Raw genomic sequence first — 17,348 nt, 5'->3', positions numbered from 1 at the left:
GAGAGAAAATAGTCTAAATAAGAACCTTACTCTAATCTCATTGAAGAGGTCGGGGGGACAGGAAGTGTAGAAAGTTTTATAACGATCTTCAAAATGACAGATTCAGATTGTTGTTTCTCTTGGGTTCCCCTGGTTGTTACCCATTTTGGATTCAGAAACTGGTGATATAAATAAAACAATTATGCACCACATTAGGCAAACGCAGCTAAAGACAGGATGCAAAAAATAAAAACAGTTTCACCAAAAAATAAAAACAGTTACAATGAAAAATAAAAACAGTTACATCACTCTGCTGACTTGACTTGGTAAAACCTTTTGCTGGTTTTGTGTTTTTATTTTTCAAAATCTCTTTGAAACCGTTGTTCAAAGTGAACCTCACCTTTTGTAGATGTAATATAATATGCTGTATTTTTCCAAAATACATTTTAGAATGTTATAAGGTGAATATACTTATTAAGATTATATAAAATAAGTACATTTTTAGAAGCATATTTTGGTGCACTTTCTAAAAGTATATCTTTTCTAAATTAGACTTTAACTTCTAATTAAATATATTACTAAAATTATACGTTATACGATAATCCTTTTAATAATACACTGCATGTATTTGTAAAAATTTATATTTTAAATGTACATTTTAAAAATATATTACAGATGTATATAAACAATACTTTTCTGAAATTGTACTTTTGGTAATATTTTCAAATTGGTCCTGTGTATATTTTAGTAAACCTTAATATTTGTAAGTACTATGTAAATACTGTCTAAGTATGTTTCAATAAAGCACTTTCAGTTTAGGCTAACAAAATATGCCTTTTGCTAAGATGGCAAAAGAATTAAAAAAAATTAAACAATTCTTGTAGCGAAACTTGCTGTAACGTTGTTTAACAAAGTAGTAAATAACACCTTTCAAACCTTTTGCTGTCTTGTGTTTTTAATTTTTTTAAGTTTTTTTGACCAAGTCAGAACAAAGCTATTCTGTATCTGGGGATTATGGGGAAGGAGCCATCAGGAGGTTTAGATCAACCAATGAAACGATAAGAAAATGGATTATTCAATATTTTTCAGACAAGAGAGAAACCAAGAATATAAAGACAAAACATGGCAGCGTCAAAATGAATGGAAAAAGTCTGCCACTTGGCCCTAACCCATCTTAGAAGATAAAACTCTGTTGAATGAAAAGATGAGCTACTGTTTCCAGTTTGATGCAGTAATGCAATCAGGGCTTATTTATGGAGTCTCAATTGATAAATTACAAAAGTTAAATGAATAATTCTTGCAAGAGCACTTTGACATGCATCTACAGATTTTCAAACAACATTATAGGTGATAAAAACATGAGCAATTGAGATGAGAATTTGTTGTGGTTGAGTTTAAAAGTAATTGGAGAAATACAATTATTTGTAGGATGTCTGCTATAATAACTGTCTGCTGAATAACAGCGGTATTCTTTGAAAATAAAACTGTTCACCAAGACGAGCTGAACACAACGTTTATTGATCTCTAAGACAAAACAAAGACTCACAATTGTTCAGTCTTCTGAAAATCGGTCATGCGGCACTGACAAAGAAAACACATCATGCACCAAGATAAAAAGGGATTTGACAGTCTCATAAAAACACACTTTAAAATTACAAACAAAACAAGAACATATATCAACCGACTGCAATAAGGGATGTGCTTTAGATAATTAGAAACTAGATTAGATTTAAATTGTGATAAACGGGAAAGATGTGTACCATTAACCTCCGCCACAAGTGCAACCACCAAACAAATAAAAAAAGCAACGAGCAATGATTACTCATCAGAAAGAAGTGCAAAGAGGAACACCAATAAAGAAAAGATATTTTCATCCCCTGTAATAAGACGCCTTATAAAACATAGTATGCAATTAGACGTGTGAAAAAGATCAACCAGACTCTCTCACACCAGATGCTCCGTGACAGAAAAATTGCAGCATTTCACATTTTTCCATATTAAATTAATAATGTGTATTTTCACAAATTTGTAGAATGAAAAGAAGCACAGACTTTGCGGTGACATGTTGTGTTTTTATCCTGCGCAGAGATCCGTGAGGCATTCCGGGTTTTGGACCGAGATGGGAATGGCTTCATCTCCAAGCAGGAGCTGGGCATGGCCATGCGCTCCCTGGGTTACATGCCTAGCGAAGTGGAGCTGGCCATCATTATGCAGAGACTGGACATGGATGGTGAGGCGCTACATAAGGACACACACTCGGGGGGCATTTGCAGAGCATGCAGAACTTTCTCACCCTGTTTTAATGTGTTTCTGCTTGAATATCTTTGTTTTCTTTACTTCTGCATGGTATACGGAGGAGTAATTTGCTTCAGCAGAGGTATGGAGTGTTGAATTTGAATTAGAATACCTCTTTCACTTGCTTTGGATACAAACATTTGGATCGAACCTGTTCTCTTCAGAAATGCTCCACTAAAACACCTTGTAAATGACCTAAAGTGCAGCAGAAGGCCAGATTTAAAGGACAAATTTCCCCCGAGACAATAAAGAACGAGCCTATCTGCTCCTCGTACTTAGAAGTTGCGCTCTACTTGTAAATTCACAGCAGATTGCAATTACTCCAAGGCAGAACTTGCATTAGGAAAAACTCATTCAGTCTTTCAGCGGTTTCTTATCTGACTGCTCTTGGCTCTTGATTTCACAGTTTGCCATAAATATCAAAGGTCAAAGCTAAAAGCTTTTTGCTTTTGCGTCTGTGAGTAACCGACCACCTGAAAGCAGCACTACCATTTGTCCTGAGGCAAGATGCTATCTTTCTTAAAATACTGTCTACCTCTGACTTTCACAGTCAACACATCACAACCTGCACTGTTTCTTATACTCATTTTATGTTATTAAATATCAGCGTAAGAATTATCTGTATATCTTGAACTATCCTTCTGTAAGCCTCAATTATTTCAGATTAAATGATGTTCTTTCAGAGCATCATTTAATCCGGCTTTGCAGTGATGAACATAATGTTAGACACTGTGCAGCATTAAACACACAGATAGGTCTGTGATCGCTCTCCTGTCACTTTTCATCTTTCCTGGAACTTTCCAGTCGGGTAATTGGGCAACAACTCAAGGCAAAATCCAATCTCTTTGAAACCGCTGTTCAAAGTAAACCTTAGCTTTTGTAGATGTGGCCAAAATAAAAGACTCTCCAAGCTGGAGAGAACTTATACAGAAGTAGTATTTGTAACCAGGTTGTGCTTTATGCAAATGGTACTTACTAAAATTTTTTTTTATGCTAAGGCAAAGGATATTAGGAATTCCCCTGATATAATTATTGATGACTTACAAAAGTAATAATATCCATTGAACCTAAGCCACAAACTTTTGTGTTTTGTTATAAAAATATGGCATTAAACTAAAAAAAAAGTTTTACCTATTTCAAATTTTGTGTTTTTCTGCTTTATTTTACAGATAAAAATTTTGAAAGTGTGCTGTTGTAATGTATTCAGAAACCTCTTACTTTGATATGAATATTATATTTCTTCGCAGGTACCAGGAAATCCTTAGCAGGTGGATGGATGGAGCTTTGTAAACATTATTAAAAACCATTTGAACCTGTTTTTTTCTATCAGGCTTGTCTTGCCTTTTATTCTTCTTTACACCAATAGCCCACTGCAGTGAGCCCCATAGAAAACCTCCTGGTTTTTCCACCAAATATTGATTTCTGAACTCTTCCTGAGTTAAAACATTAGTATTATTGTTTCTAAATGAATATGAACTTGTTTTCTTTGCGTTATTTGAGGTCTGAAAACACTGCATCTTTTTCATTATTTTGGCATTTCTTATTTTCTGCAAATAAATACAAAATTTCTGCTTGTAATTTTGGAGACACGTTGTCAGTAGTTCATAGAATCAAAAAGCAAAGTTCATTTTACTCAAACATATAAAAAGTAAAATCAGAGAAACTGGTCATTTTAAGTTCTCTCTTAATTTTTTTCCAGAGCTGCATGTGCTTTTACACTATGCATTACTTAGAGGTTATTTATTTTCAAGTCAACAACCTTAAACATACAACCAGAGTTATTTTGGAATTGCTTAAATCAAAGCAAAGAGTTTTCGAATGGCCTAGTCAAAGCCAAAGATTTAGCAGTTTCCTGATTCTCACCATATTTGAATGAGTTTTGACCTCCTCTTGTAAATAAAAATAAGCAAAGAATCCAGTGTATAAAAGTGAAAAGTATAAAAGTATATATATATATGCAATTATTATTGTAATTATTACGTTTGAAAATCCAGTATTATCTTCCGTGCACTTCACCATTACATTTTAGTAAAATACTCTGTAGTTTGTATTTGCATTGTGTTCAAAGGATTTGAATACTTTTACTGAACAGTTTCCAACACTGTTGCTTTACTGCTAAGGTTTTTTATGCTGCACAGTATAACGTAATGAACTAAAAGTTAAATAAAGCTGACAGTCGTGATCGCAGCATCTTCAGGTTAACATCTATAAATCTGGGTGAAAATGATAGTGTTTACAAGTTCCTGTAATGAAGCTGTTCAGGCTGCTGATGGGTATCATTAACTACATGCAGCAGCAGAATATATAATGCAAACATTTTTACGAGTCGTGTCTTGTGAATTTAAATTAGCCAAATATTCCCTGATCTGTCATAAGAACACCTACGCGCAAAATCTTAAAGATACACGTCTGAGTTGGGGAAAGTTTACTGTGTCGATAGTGTCACAAATCAAAGCATATTTAGTTGTTATTCTGTCATATTTTTTTATTGCTTTGAATACGTTCAGCCAACACGGTCTATGCTGCAGCAGCCTCTTATGTGTTTCCTCCTGCAGGGGACGGCCAGGTGGACTTTGAGGAGTTCATGACGATACTGGGGCCTAAGCTGCTGTCGTCCGACAACAGAGAAGGATTCCTGGGCAACACCATTGACAACATCTTCTGGCAGGTGAGAGACAAACCTTCCTCCTGCCTACGGGCAGACAGGCTGCTCCTCATCACTCAGGTGCCCTGTTACTTACCGGCTCCATCTTTTTCACCTCATCTAGCTCACCTCTGGCTGCGCATTTCAGCATTCAGAGGAGTGCTTACATGCTTAAGCTCGGCTCTGGTTCCTGCAGGGACTCTGCACCGACACAAATAAGAAAACACACACACACCCACGCACACACACCCATACACACACACACCCCAAACACACTCCAGTCCCCCCTACCTGCTTCTGCTGCCTGCCTGCCAGAAATTGTTTTTACTTAGAGACCTGAAGGAAAGGAGACCTGCAGAGAATTTACTTTGGTTTTTGTATGCGGTAGTGATTCTGGGTTTGTTTGTGTGTGCATGCATATGTGCGTGCGTGTGTGTGTGTGTGTGTGTTTATCATTCACAGTGTTGAAGGAGGCATTGCCAAAATAAGTATTTTAGAGATGCAGCACTGTCTGAAAAATGTCAGAGCATGTTTGCGTTTGAGAATCCGAACTGGGCATTAGTGTTGCAGCTCATGCACAAGCTTTTTTTACATCCTGACTTTGTTTATGAAAGCAGCGCCAGACGAAGAACCTGCATTTTGTGCCTCGTGGGTAAAGGCTTATGACATTATGGAAATGCATGAATGTTTGTGCGTATATGTGTGTTTCAAAAGCAAGGACTAGTTGAGTCTCAGCTCCTAGGAAGCTGCACTCTGCTTTCCTGAAGTTAAGTGACATGAGAAGCATTAAGAGCACCAGTGTCAAACCTAAGGGCCATGGACCAAATCTGGCCCACCATAGTATTTTATGTGGCCCTCTAGACTCCAGGCACATATTACATCAAACAGTCTCTCTAATTTTTTGTAATTATGTGAAAATTCCTGCAGTTTATTGCAAATTTTCCAGAAAAATTGTCAAAAATGTCTAATTTAAGTGACCGCTAACTCCCGCCTGCAGGTGGCAGTGTTTCTTACTTTCATGACTTCTGCCTCGGCCTTACTGGATGTCAAATTATAGTCAAAAAGTCACATTTAACGTCATATATATTACTAAATTAGCACCACAAAATCTGTGATTTTGATTGCAAAAATAAAATCGCAAGAAACAGTCTAATTTTAAGAAGTAATTATCCACACGTATTAACGTTTTAACAGTTTAATAGGTTTAATCTGGCACAACCGGTCCTTGAGAACATTAATAATCTCTGATTTAGAGAGGTTAATTTACCCACCAACACATCTACAAAGATTCCCCTAATTCCAGATTTCATTGTGCAATCTCTTCAAGAAGTATAAATTAAGAAACAACGGTGTGTTCATTCCATCAGGGAAAAATAAAACAATTTAATGCAAAAGTATGCAGATTTAGAACACCTTTTGTAATTGAGACACAAAGTGGAAAAATGAAGCAGCCAGATGGGCTGAGAGAGAGAGAGGGGCGAGGGAAGAGAGGTAAGCTGGACAATGAACAGGGATGAGAGCGGAAAGAGGTGGGAATGATGTAGGAGAGGAGAGGAGAGGATGCCCCACATAAAGATTTGGGAACATAAAGGAAAATCACAAAGGAGAAGAGGGGAGAAAATTAAAGAAGTACAAGAGACTGTGATTCATGAAGGTCGCAGACAGTGAGCATCTCTGGGGTGATTTAAAACGCTCACCTCCCACAAAGGGAAACGGCAGACTGAAGGCAAACAGGAAGAAAAGTAGAGGAGAGCAGGAAAAGATGGAGGAAGCGTAAAATAAAAGCATAAAGCAAAAGAATATATAAGTGGAGAGGAGGCGGGGAGAGGGGATGAAATGGTGGGAGGAAGAGTGTCTCTGAGGATTGTGAGAGCTGCATTTTGCAAGTGTCTGTTTATATTTCACAGAGCTCAGAGGGAGACAGGGGAGTCATTGTGTTAAAAAAGGGAGAGATGGAAGAGGCTCTCCATGATGGATACGGCACGCTGAGCCATAATGACTCAGTTCAGCGTGTTCAGATGATGCGGTTCTTTGGGGAATTGGCTTGTTTTGTTCGCCGCTGGACAGAATTATCTGAATTATTAGGCGGGCATGCCTTAGAGGGTCCCTGGAAATAACAGAAATAAACGGATTTTGTTGCATTTTATTATCTTTTAAGGATACTCAACATTATGTTGCATAAAATACAACTTTATAGTATATTTGCATTTTATTATCTGACAGGTACCATCTTGCAATGCTACCTGGATGAGCACAACATGTCTGCTGGCTGAGCAGCTGACACACACCTGCTATTTGTTGTCAATTTGTTTATTATGTGACATGAGATAAATAAGTTTTGACATATGCATCATATATCCAAACCCGTGAAAATTTCTGTGATCATTTTGTGGTTTGGTGAATAAAATACAGCTCTGTATAGAAAAGACCACTTAAAATGATCAGTTTCTCTGATTTTACGCTTTCTAGGTAAATATTTGAGTAAAATGAACATTGTTCTTTCATTCTATGAACTACCGACATGTCTCCGAAATTACAAGCAAAAATTTAGCTTATATTTGCAGAAAATGAGAAATGGACAAAATAATGAAAAAAATGCAGTGCTTTCAGACCTCAAGTAAAGCAAAGAAAACAAGTTCATATTCATTTAGAAACAACAATATTAATGTTTTAATTCAGGAAGAGCTCAGAAATCAATATTTGGTGGAATAATCAGGAGGTTTTCAGTTTGGGTCAGTGCAGTGGTCTTTTGTATTTGCAACATTTATTGTTTCCATCCCAGATTTTAAGATAGAAAAGGAAAATTCACATTCAGTTTAACACAATCAACTTTTAATGTTAATTTGTTATGGATTATTTCAAATTAGCAAAACAAGATCATTCATGAAGGAGAAACTTTGAAACGTATTGAAAAAGACATTCTGCCAGTAAAGTTTTAGCACTTTTAGGTAAAATAAATAAACTCATATATTGCTTTTTATAGGAAGCGACCAGTGGGATATGAATTCATTTTAAATGGCTTTGGAGGAATGCAGATCTTATAGAGCAATAAGTTTCAAATTCATATCTAATTACATCACCTTTGTGTTGTAATCAGTTGTTTTCTTTTAGCGTCTTGTGCTGGCTCTCTTCATTTATCCCTCTTTTTAAAAGTTTTCCTTTTTGTCAAAGGCGCATTTTAACTCCCTCCAAAGCTTTCCAGTGGGATCTATATTCTGGCTCGTGATTAAAAGAAACTTTTTTCTTTTTGCTAAAATGTTCTGGTTTCCATTGCTAAACCCCCCCCCCCGAGACTTTTGGCTCTTTCTCAACATTATAAATCTGGAAGCTGAAGAGTAAACAAAGTCCGTTTTAATCAATTTGGCGCCCAGAGTGAAATTTTGGTTTAGCATCAGAAAATCAGACCCTCAGACCTGGATATGTGCTGAAATTAAAAAGTCTTTCGCCTCCTCACTGACTCCATATGTAAACAAATTAAGGGTGCACATGAGAAGTAAAAAAGCTTTTATTTTTTCACTAATAACCGCTCATTCACCCTCCCCTTCTGGCCCTCTGTGCCCTCTTTTCACACACTATCGCAGAAAATTGCACTTTGACGGGCTAAACTGCACAGAAAACGTTCCCTCTAAGTTTTCCTGATCCCGACGTAAACGTTGAATCAAGCCTGATTCATAGAAGCTCAGTGCAAAACATCCCAGTTCATCCCAGCAGTCCAGTCCTCTGGTCCTGACTGTTCACAGTTGTTTTGGTTGGCAGTTTGTCAAATCTGATTCAGAATGGGCAAGTGCCTTCCCGCCAGCCAGACTATTGATTAAAGTTACTTGAGCCAATAAATTAAATGGTTTCTTTATGTAGCGTGCTCTGAGATGGAACTGGCACCTTATGAACACAACTGAATTTAGAAAACATTTCCAAAGTTAAGTCAAGGTTGCAGCTTCTTGAATGATGACTTGTCTAGACAGTCTGACATTAATAATGTTGAGCTTTTAACGTATGTTTTTTTTTCAGGGTTAAATTATTTTACAACAAAGGGCTTCAGTGATTTTTTTTTTATATAAAGAAAAAGTAGCTACACAAGTTTGAATGTAAGATGAATGTTTTTCTGAGATATTAAAGAAAGTCAAACAGGTTCATGATTATTAATACACATTCAAACCATTTCAATTGGAATTAAGAGAAACAAACGTACAAGTACAACTTTTCAGCAAGATATAAGAGTTTGTTTTAAGTAAGTGGTTCCTTAATATCAATGAAAAATTACTATTTCCATTGGAAGATAAATTCACTTATAATAAGATATTTTTCCATATTATAAGTGAAATATTCTGCCAATGAAACAAGTATTTTTTCATCAATATTGAGTTAAATCAAGCTCCTACACTGCAAAAACACAAAGTCTTTCCAATTATTTTTGTCTTGTTTCTAGCACAAATATCTTAGTTCACTTGAAATAAGACGAAACCACACAGAAGTAACTTTTCAGCAAGATATAGGAGCTTATTTTAAGCCTAGCATTTCTTAGTATAGAATTTATCTGCCAATGGAACTAATGTTTCATCAATATTAAGGAATTATTTACTTAAAACAAGCTCATATACCTTGCTGAAATTTTACTTGTAAGGTTATTTTTCTCATCTCAAGTGAACAAAAATATTTGTACTAGAAACTAAACAAAAACATCTGGCAAGATTTTGTATTTTTGCAGTGTTTATCTTGCTGAATGCTTACTTCTAAGTTAGTTTTGTCTTATTTCAAATGGATAAAGATATTTGCACTAGAAACTAAAACTGCTTTGTAAGATTTTGTGTTTTTGCAGTGAAAACACTTTTGGTCATAACCTAAAGCCTTAACCTCGAGTCTAAAGAAAATGTATGTTCAGTTCCTGAAACCTGGATTCATGTAGTGACTCTAATCACTTCTCAAAAAACAAGCTGTTTTTAAACCATCATCCAGAAAAATGAGGATTTCTGCAGCTTTCCTAGGAACACTTTTTGTCCATTTATGTTTCATTATGTGCACGTTTGATTCATGCAGATATGACAAAGTTCACAATGTCTTCAAACTTGTGTATCCAATTATTTTTGAAGTTCTTTGTTGTATCATCATTCAGCTGTGGAAGAAAAATGGTTCAGAAAAATCCATGCTGATGATCAGGGTATGCAAATTTCTGACACAAAAATGAAAAAATATGTCAAAAAACATAAACAAAACATGGGTGATAGAGTGAAAAGAATCTGTTGAAGCAATAAGAAAAGCTATTTCTAATGAATATTAAAAAAAACCATTACATGCATGTTATATAATATCAGCCGTTTGGTGGATGCTTTGATCTGCAGTGCGGCACTTTGTGTGGAAATGCTTTTGATGTGGCATCCAAACACTGAGTGGGGCTTTTTATTTTCAGAATGTTGTGTTATGTTGACAAAATCTGATTTTATTCTGTAGATTGAGATTTTTGCTGCGTCTGTGTGTCCTGCTGACACCACACAACATAAACTTTATTTAAACTTTAGTGAAAATAGTGCAGAGTAAAACAAAAAGTGACTGCATCCAGTCAGTCTTGGTGGCTTTTCGGGGTCAGCAAACAGAGCAGGTGGAGGGTCTGAGGAAACAAGCTTGTGTTGCTTGAAGGCCGGGAGGATTAGTTAGGAAGGGCGCCGTGTTAACACCTGTTCCTCTGATTGATGTGTCTTGACTCCTTCTGCGTGTCGCCGAGTCCCCTGCTGGGCTCCTGGTAGCTGCTCGATCATATGCACACACAAACACACCGCTAGAAACGATTCAGAAAAGACAAAGACAAGAAAACTCAATATTTTGTCTGCCCCGTTCGTCGCTCTGTGTTTGTCCTTCAGAGACAGCAGAGGAGGAAAATAAAACATTCTGCTGGATAGCTGCAGGTAGCGGGTCTAAGCGCAGACAGACAGGAACATTGTGTGTTTTCTCTCTGTCTTCAGCTGTCATGTCATCTGTCCCGCTGCTGCTGTTCAAAGACTTGTTCCTCTTTTTCATTGCTGGTGTTTTGGGCTGAGACTGCTCTGACAAGAAGGAAAGCAGGAATCAAGCAGTCCCTCTAACTGTTGTTGCCACTAACTGTTCCTGTGACCTCAGGGTAGATTTTGAGTGCATCCTGTCCCGTGTTTTGTAAAATATCTTCTTCAGGAGAGTTGCATTGCTGCGCAACAAGACAAATGTGAAAACCTGAGAGATCTCCTTCCTATTGAGCATCTTCTGTAAAATCAGAACTAATGAAAATAATTTCATTAGTTTTACTTAAGCTATCATTCTGAAATCAAATTAGCAAAGCTAAGATTAGCTGTTACAAATTATTTTAAGTTGGTCCAAAGAAACATTTTTTTCAGAGCAGAGGACATCATTGTTTTGTTTTTGCTACTAACTCTTGTTTCATGCAACAACGATTATATTTATATATCTATAGAAACAAGTAAGTGTTTTAATTAGCTGAGAATCAGTTTGCAGAATGAATTTTTCTACATTAAACCATCCATTCAGAGAAGCAAGCAGATCTCTGTGTTTCTCACATTAATATCTATTTAAATCAAAAATGATTACACTTCAATTAAGGGACAAAACACAAACAATTGCAACTGGTAATCAGAATTTATTTTATCATTAATCAACTTAATGTCTCTCTGCTGGTAATTTAACAGAGTAAAAAGAAACAAAAATAAATTAAATAAAACAAAATCAACTCTCCAAATACTCTACGGCACAGATGAGCAGCTTTAGGGATGTCTGATTAAAAATTAAAAATCTTGATCTCTCAGGAGTTTAACCCTTTAGTTGTCACCCCCAAAAATGCTAATGCCAGACGATGTTTACTAACATTGCAGTTTTTTTTGTTGTTGTTGTCTTTTTAAAGTGTTTTGTGATTCAATCTGGAGAGACTCAGACGGAGATAAGAAGACAATTAGAAGAGTTTATTGACAAAAAGAATTTAAAGTCTTCGGGGATAACGGTTATCGCAGCGTTAGTGATGGGCTTCAGATGAGCATCCCCAATGCTGTTAGGAACGTCATCCCCCAGGGCCCGGCACTGGTGGTGGAGGTTGGAGAAGGGTGCGGGCTTCAGGACCGGGCGAATGGAGGAGAAGGGGTGGTGGTGGGTTGAGCTCGGCTGGAGAGCGAAGGACGCCATGAATGAAGGTCCTTATCAGCTGGGACTTGGTCGATGATTGGACGTGACGTGGCTTGGTCCGGCGTTGATAGGTCGACGATTGTGGGCAGGTCGCTTCAATTAACGGGTCCCGGTGGAGATAAAAGAGTCTTCCAGTTTGAATTTGCGCCTAGGCTTCATCAGTCAAAAACACGAAGTGAAACTGAAAACCTGCCTCTTACTGAAATGTCAAATTGCACATTTGGGTTTTTAAAACTGTGGTCATGTGGTTCTCATGTAGTTTTGATTTGAAAAGGATGCAGATCATTCCTGATCAAACTCTGGCCAAGCTAATCATGAAGACATAGTTGCTGAAAATTGCCTTGTCTTGCCTGTTTTTACCTTTTTATTCTGGCTTCTTCTTGCACATTTTTACACTTGTTTTAAGGTTGCAGGTTATATTAAAAGAAAAAAATCTGTTTTAAGTTGCCATGTATGGTTGAAGTCAATATCATCGTCTGTGTTGCTTTTTGTTGCTAGATGCCTCAGAATGAACACTAGATTGTTGGAGTCTGCATTGAAATTGCTGTGTTAGTGACGCCTCCTGGGTTTTAAATTGATAGTATTTCTGTTTTCTTCTCTTCCCATTTCTGTGTTTGTGTGGGAGTTTCCATAATTACAGTGCAAATCACTCAAAAAGGCAGTAGAAACTGTAAATTAAGACTTCTGCACAGAGAGTGATGCTTACAAGAACATTATGATTTGAGAAAAATATCACTATTTAGCTAATCTATAGACATTTTAATAATGCTCACCTGGTTGATTTGAATTGTGTTAAATCAATACCTAACTTCTATCAGCTGGGCACATTTTTAAAGTCAATTGTGTTTCCAACAAAAGCACTCAGGATGATGAATAATATACATTTCCAAAGACACAAATTATTAAACAGGAAAGAATTAAATACCAAGACAAATGTTGTGCACTTATATAATCCTTTTTTAATCTAGTCGAGGTTCCACAAAGCACTTCACAATGCGTTTCTCATTCACAGACAGCCTTTCTATTATGTATTTGCACTCTGGATATGTAGTCCTTTTTAATATCATTCAGCCACCAGAGGAAGGATTTGGGAACAAATCCTCTCTCCAGTTTGGAAAACGTCCAGCCTCCAAGTGATCCGTTGTGTTTGGGGACAAAGAATAATTCAGAACCATAAATTAAACTTGGAGGTTAGGTTTCCTAAAAGAAAAAATCTATTTATTTTTACAGCACAAGATGAGCAAGACTATCATTCCCTTGCTAAAATGAGCATCTTCTCCTGTTACAACTCTTCCTCATCTCTACCACTATTGTCTGCCAGTTCTGTTTTCTCCATCTGCCTCTCACTACTTCATTCATCTGGCTTTTCTTGAACTTCGTCATACTTTCCCTTTCTCAGCCTCCCTCTTTCCGCTCGTTTTTCTCCATGCCTGCCTCAGAGAGGCCATCTGTTGTGCTAAACCATGCGGCTGATGGTATTCCAGAATGCCAGCGATGTAAATATTCCAGACATGTTAGTGGGTTTCAGGACGCTGGGCGCTCGCGTATCCGGGAGTATTAGAGGAGTCTGCTGAGAGTTTCGGAAAGCAGGTGAATTTTTTGGATCAATGGAGGCGGAATAAGAGTCTGATGTTAAATGAGAGGCAGGTGACAGCCTCATAAATCATCTTGAACGTCTACAAACAACAACCACAGAGATGCAAACATGTCTCTGTTTTTTACTGTAATTATTGAAGCTATTAGAGGGCTTGTGTGGTTGTGCATGTTGATGTCAAATATCAAAATAACGTAGACCATTATTTAGGAACTTCTTCCTTTAAATACAATCAGAATTTCACACAGAATTAGACTAAAAGTAGCACCAGTGTTCCTTCACATGACACAATATTTTCTAATTTTGCTGATGTTTCTGTGTCTCTGCATTGATCACCTTGTTCCCCTGCAGTTTGACATGCAGCAGCTGTCTCTGGATGAGCTCAAGCAGGTTCTGTTTCACGCCTTCCGGGACCACTTGACGATGAAGGACATAGAGAACATCATCATCACGGAGGAGGAGAGCCTCAACGAAACCTCAGGGAACTGCCCTGAGTACGAAGGAGGTGAGGAAGCTGCTCTCAGGGAAAGTTTTGGTCCTCTAATGAAGACTTGAAAAGTTTCTCACGGGAAATATTGTGCTCTGTTGTTATTGCTGTTATTTTACAAGGTCAACACTAAGGGACTGAAACATTTGTTATCAATTTATATGATCATAAAATAGAGTGAAATATTGTTTTGATCTTTTCCCAGTTGGCTAATTAGAAAACTAGACTACACCGTGTTAAAAATTATTATGCAAATAGGATTTAAGTGCCATAAAGATTACATTTTTGTTGTGCTATTAAATTTATAGATGGTTTTGTGTGTCAGGGGTCTTTGAATCACTATAATTAATTTCAGAGAGCTGGGTTGATTAGTTTGTCTGCTGAGCTCAATTAAAGGAAATCTACTTAAGAAGGATGTTCCACATTATTAAGCAGGCCACAGGTTTCAAGCAGAAACTTTCCACAAACTCAAAAGTTCAATGGATGCAAGAATTGTGCAGGTGATATCAAAGAAGGTCCTATGTTAACATGTAACTCAGTCTGTTAAGAAGTTTTTGATTGAAATAGCTTTTGATTTTAGTACATGTGACCACTTAATGCTGCAGATTCAAAGAATGACCGTTTGCAGTTCTTTATAATCCATAAAATGTTTAGAAAATCTGCTGTGCATAATAATTTGGAAAAGTGCATTTTGAGTTTTTGATTTTTGAAAAAATACTGTTTTCATGGGGAGCTTTGTTCAGTAAAATTAGATTTATACTGTAATAGTTTATGACTTGAAAATTATACTGACCATCATTTGCATTGACCATTTAAGAAAATCTGAGAAAATATCACTTGCATAATAATTTGGAACGTGGTGTAAGTCCTCGTCCTCTAAGAGAGACCACAGACCTAAAAGTGCTTTACCTAAAGAATCAAAATAAATATTTGTGTTCTTCTGTCGATACTTTGCATTCATGAACATTTTGAAAATTAATGTTGCTGTTTGTAGAAGAAAATACACTGATCCAGCCACTGCTACTGATTTTACTTCCAAAATCAAAAACATCAGCAATCTGCTGCTTGAATGAATATAAAGTCATTTAAAAAAAGGGGGAACAAATCAGTAATTGTTAGATGAGATGGATGTAGTACATTCTAGGAACCTGGATATTTTACCCAAATATGAACCAAATGTGTTCAGGTTCAAAGTGATCTTTCTTTTATCTTTGTTGATTTATTTTGTTTTCCATGGTGTCACATGAGGAAGCAATGTGTTGGAGGTGTTTCCTTAAAATACCTCCATTGATGATCCTCCACACTGTAAAACAACAAACGTCTCTAATTTACGGTAAATACCCACAGCTGTGGTTGCCAGAATTTTACAGCATAAATATGGATTTTCTGGTAAAAAAAACAACAACATATAAATAAGGTAAAATTCTGTGGTTGCAGAGTACAGTGCTTCCCCCAGAAAACTTGCTAAGCCCCTTGTTCGGCATACTAGAGTAGTCATCCAGCCAGTCGCCATGTTTTTGAGTTAAAAAATGTTTAAAGTTGTCAGGAAATTTGAAAATATCACCTGATAGTTATATGTTATTGGAAGACTGGAAGATTAATACCTAAACACCAACTATAAAGTCTTTAAAAAAATGCAAAAATTAAATAAAATAAATGAACAATGCTAAGCCTGGTGGGGACACAAGTAAAGCCTGGGATCCCGCCAGGCTTACAATACACTGTGGGAAACCCTGAGGCATACATGTATATATATGAATTTTAGAAAAGTAATAAAAATCCTTTAAGAATCAATTTTCTGTCATTTTTGCATACAGAAATAGTTCAGGGGTCCTCAACCTCCTCTGCAGGTTTTAGATGCATGCAAGTGAAGAATTAAAATAAAATTCTGGCGCTTTTCAGAACTGACTGAATCCTGCTGGTCTTGGTGTGCAGACTGAGGTATTCCTCAAAAAAGAGAAGGAATTAGGAATGAATGCAGAAGTGTTGGTTGAGGAGGCGATAAGGGGGTAAAGAAGGGGACTGGCCGTACCGTGGAGTTATTGGAACAGGAAAATTAGGAGTTTTGAAAAGAGGAAATAGAAAATCATCCGTCTTTTTCCCCCACATTAACCCTGATCTCACATCCTCCTCTTCCCTCTTTCATGCCGGCTTCTTTCCCGTCCGTCCAGTGGGACCTCTGTACCTTTGACAGTTTCTCTTAGATCCAGCAGTCGGAGCTTTGACGCTGACTTATTGATGCAGTGTGTGATTCTAACAGGCTGAGACATGGGACCTGACAGAGAGGAAACTTTTGGCTTTTTACTTCGGCCTGTTGGAGAACACATCTGCCTCTTCCTAACGCTCTCATTTTTAATCTCCAGGAGGCTCTGTCTTTGGAGAACAAAAGCTCTCTCAGCCCAAACAGCAGCAGAGCAAAACTTCCACCTCCGTCTGCCTTTCTTTGTTTTTGTTGCTGCTGTAGACGTTTGTAACCAGTCTGTGCCTGTTATGTACCATTCTTTTTACATCAGAGATGATGCTCTCATAATCTGGGTCACAGACATGAGAAGCAAAACAAGGCAGCAGGAAATCTTAGCTGCTGTGTCATCTATATTTGTTTCAGTCAAAGAACTGGTGGATCCCTGGGGAGCAAAGAAGAAATCGTAAAACCTAAAATTTTAATCTTGGTTCAACAGAAGACACATAGGAATGAATTTACTTCGGCAGCTCTAAAATCTTTTAGCATGATTATAGTTGACAGTCTCAGAAGTCTGTATTTAAGATTTTATGAACTCAATGGTTGTGCAACTGTGCCCAAATTAGGCGAATCCTTTATAACTTTAAATACAAGTGCATAAACGTTACCATCAGATTCTCAAGTCCTGGAATTGAGTTAAATGTTTCCTATTCTCTGTTGCTGTAATTTTTATAGTCTTGTTACAATGACAATCCATGTGAAGACAGATGTATTTGAGACAGACAATCTTATAATCTCATTCTGTCTGCCATTATATAGAGAATGCAACAAAGTTTAATGAGGCGCTACAATAATCCCTGTAGTCAGATACGTTTTGGACATTTTCTCAAACTTTTTCGGGCCAAGGACCATTTAATAAACTCTCACTTACCACTTAAACTTAAGCCATTTATCTATTGTTAATTTTAAATGCAATCCTTTGATAAGCTAACTGTAGCGTCGCGCTTAGAGCTAA

General features: G+C 37.0%; 1 protein-coding gene across 1 annotated transcript in view; it reads left to right on the top strand.

The window, feature by feature from the left end:
- Positions 1-17,348, top strand: part of LOC102228857 (calcium-binding protein 8-like) — a 38,328-nt gene that overhangs the window by 19,030 nt on the left and 1,950 nt on the right. Inside the window, exons 3-5 of the mRNA XM_005813081.2 lie at positions 2,066-2,209; positions 4,830-4,942; positions 14,019-14,172. Of these exons, the coding sequence (XP_005813138.1) occupies positions 2,066-2,209; positions 4,830-4,942; positions 14,019-14,172 (411 nt within the window). The remainder of the gene's footprint in view (positions 1-2,065; positions 2,210-4,829; positions 4,943-14,018; positions 14,173-17,348) is intronic.

The sequence above is a fragment of the Xiphophorus maculatus genome, chromosome 11, assembly GCF_002775205.1.
Source record: "Xiphophorus maculatus strain JP 163 A chromosome 11, X_maculatus-5.0-male, whole genome shotgun sequence".
NCBI lineage: Eukaryota > Metazoa > Chordata > Actinopteri > Cyprinodontiformes > Poeciliidae > Xiphophorus > Xiphophorus maculatus.
This window is presented reverse-complemented; position numbering and strand designations above follow the sequence as displayed.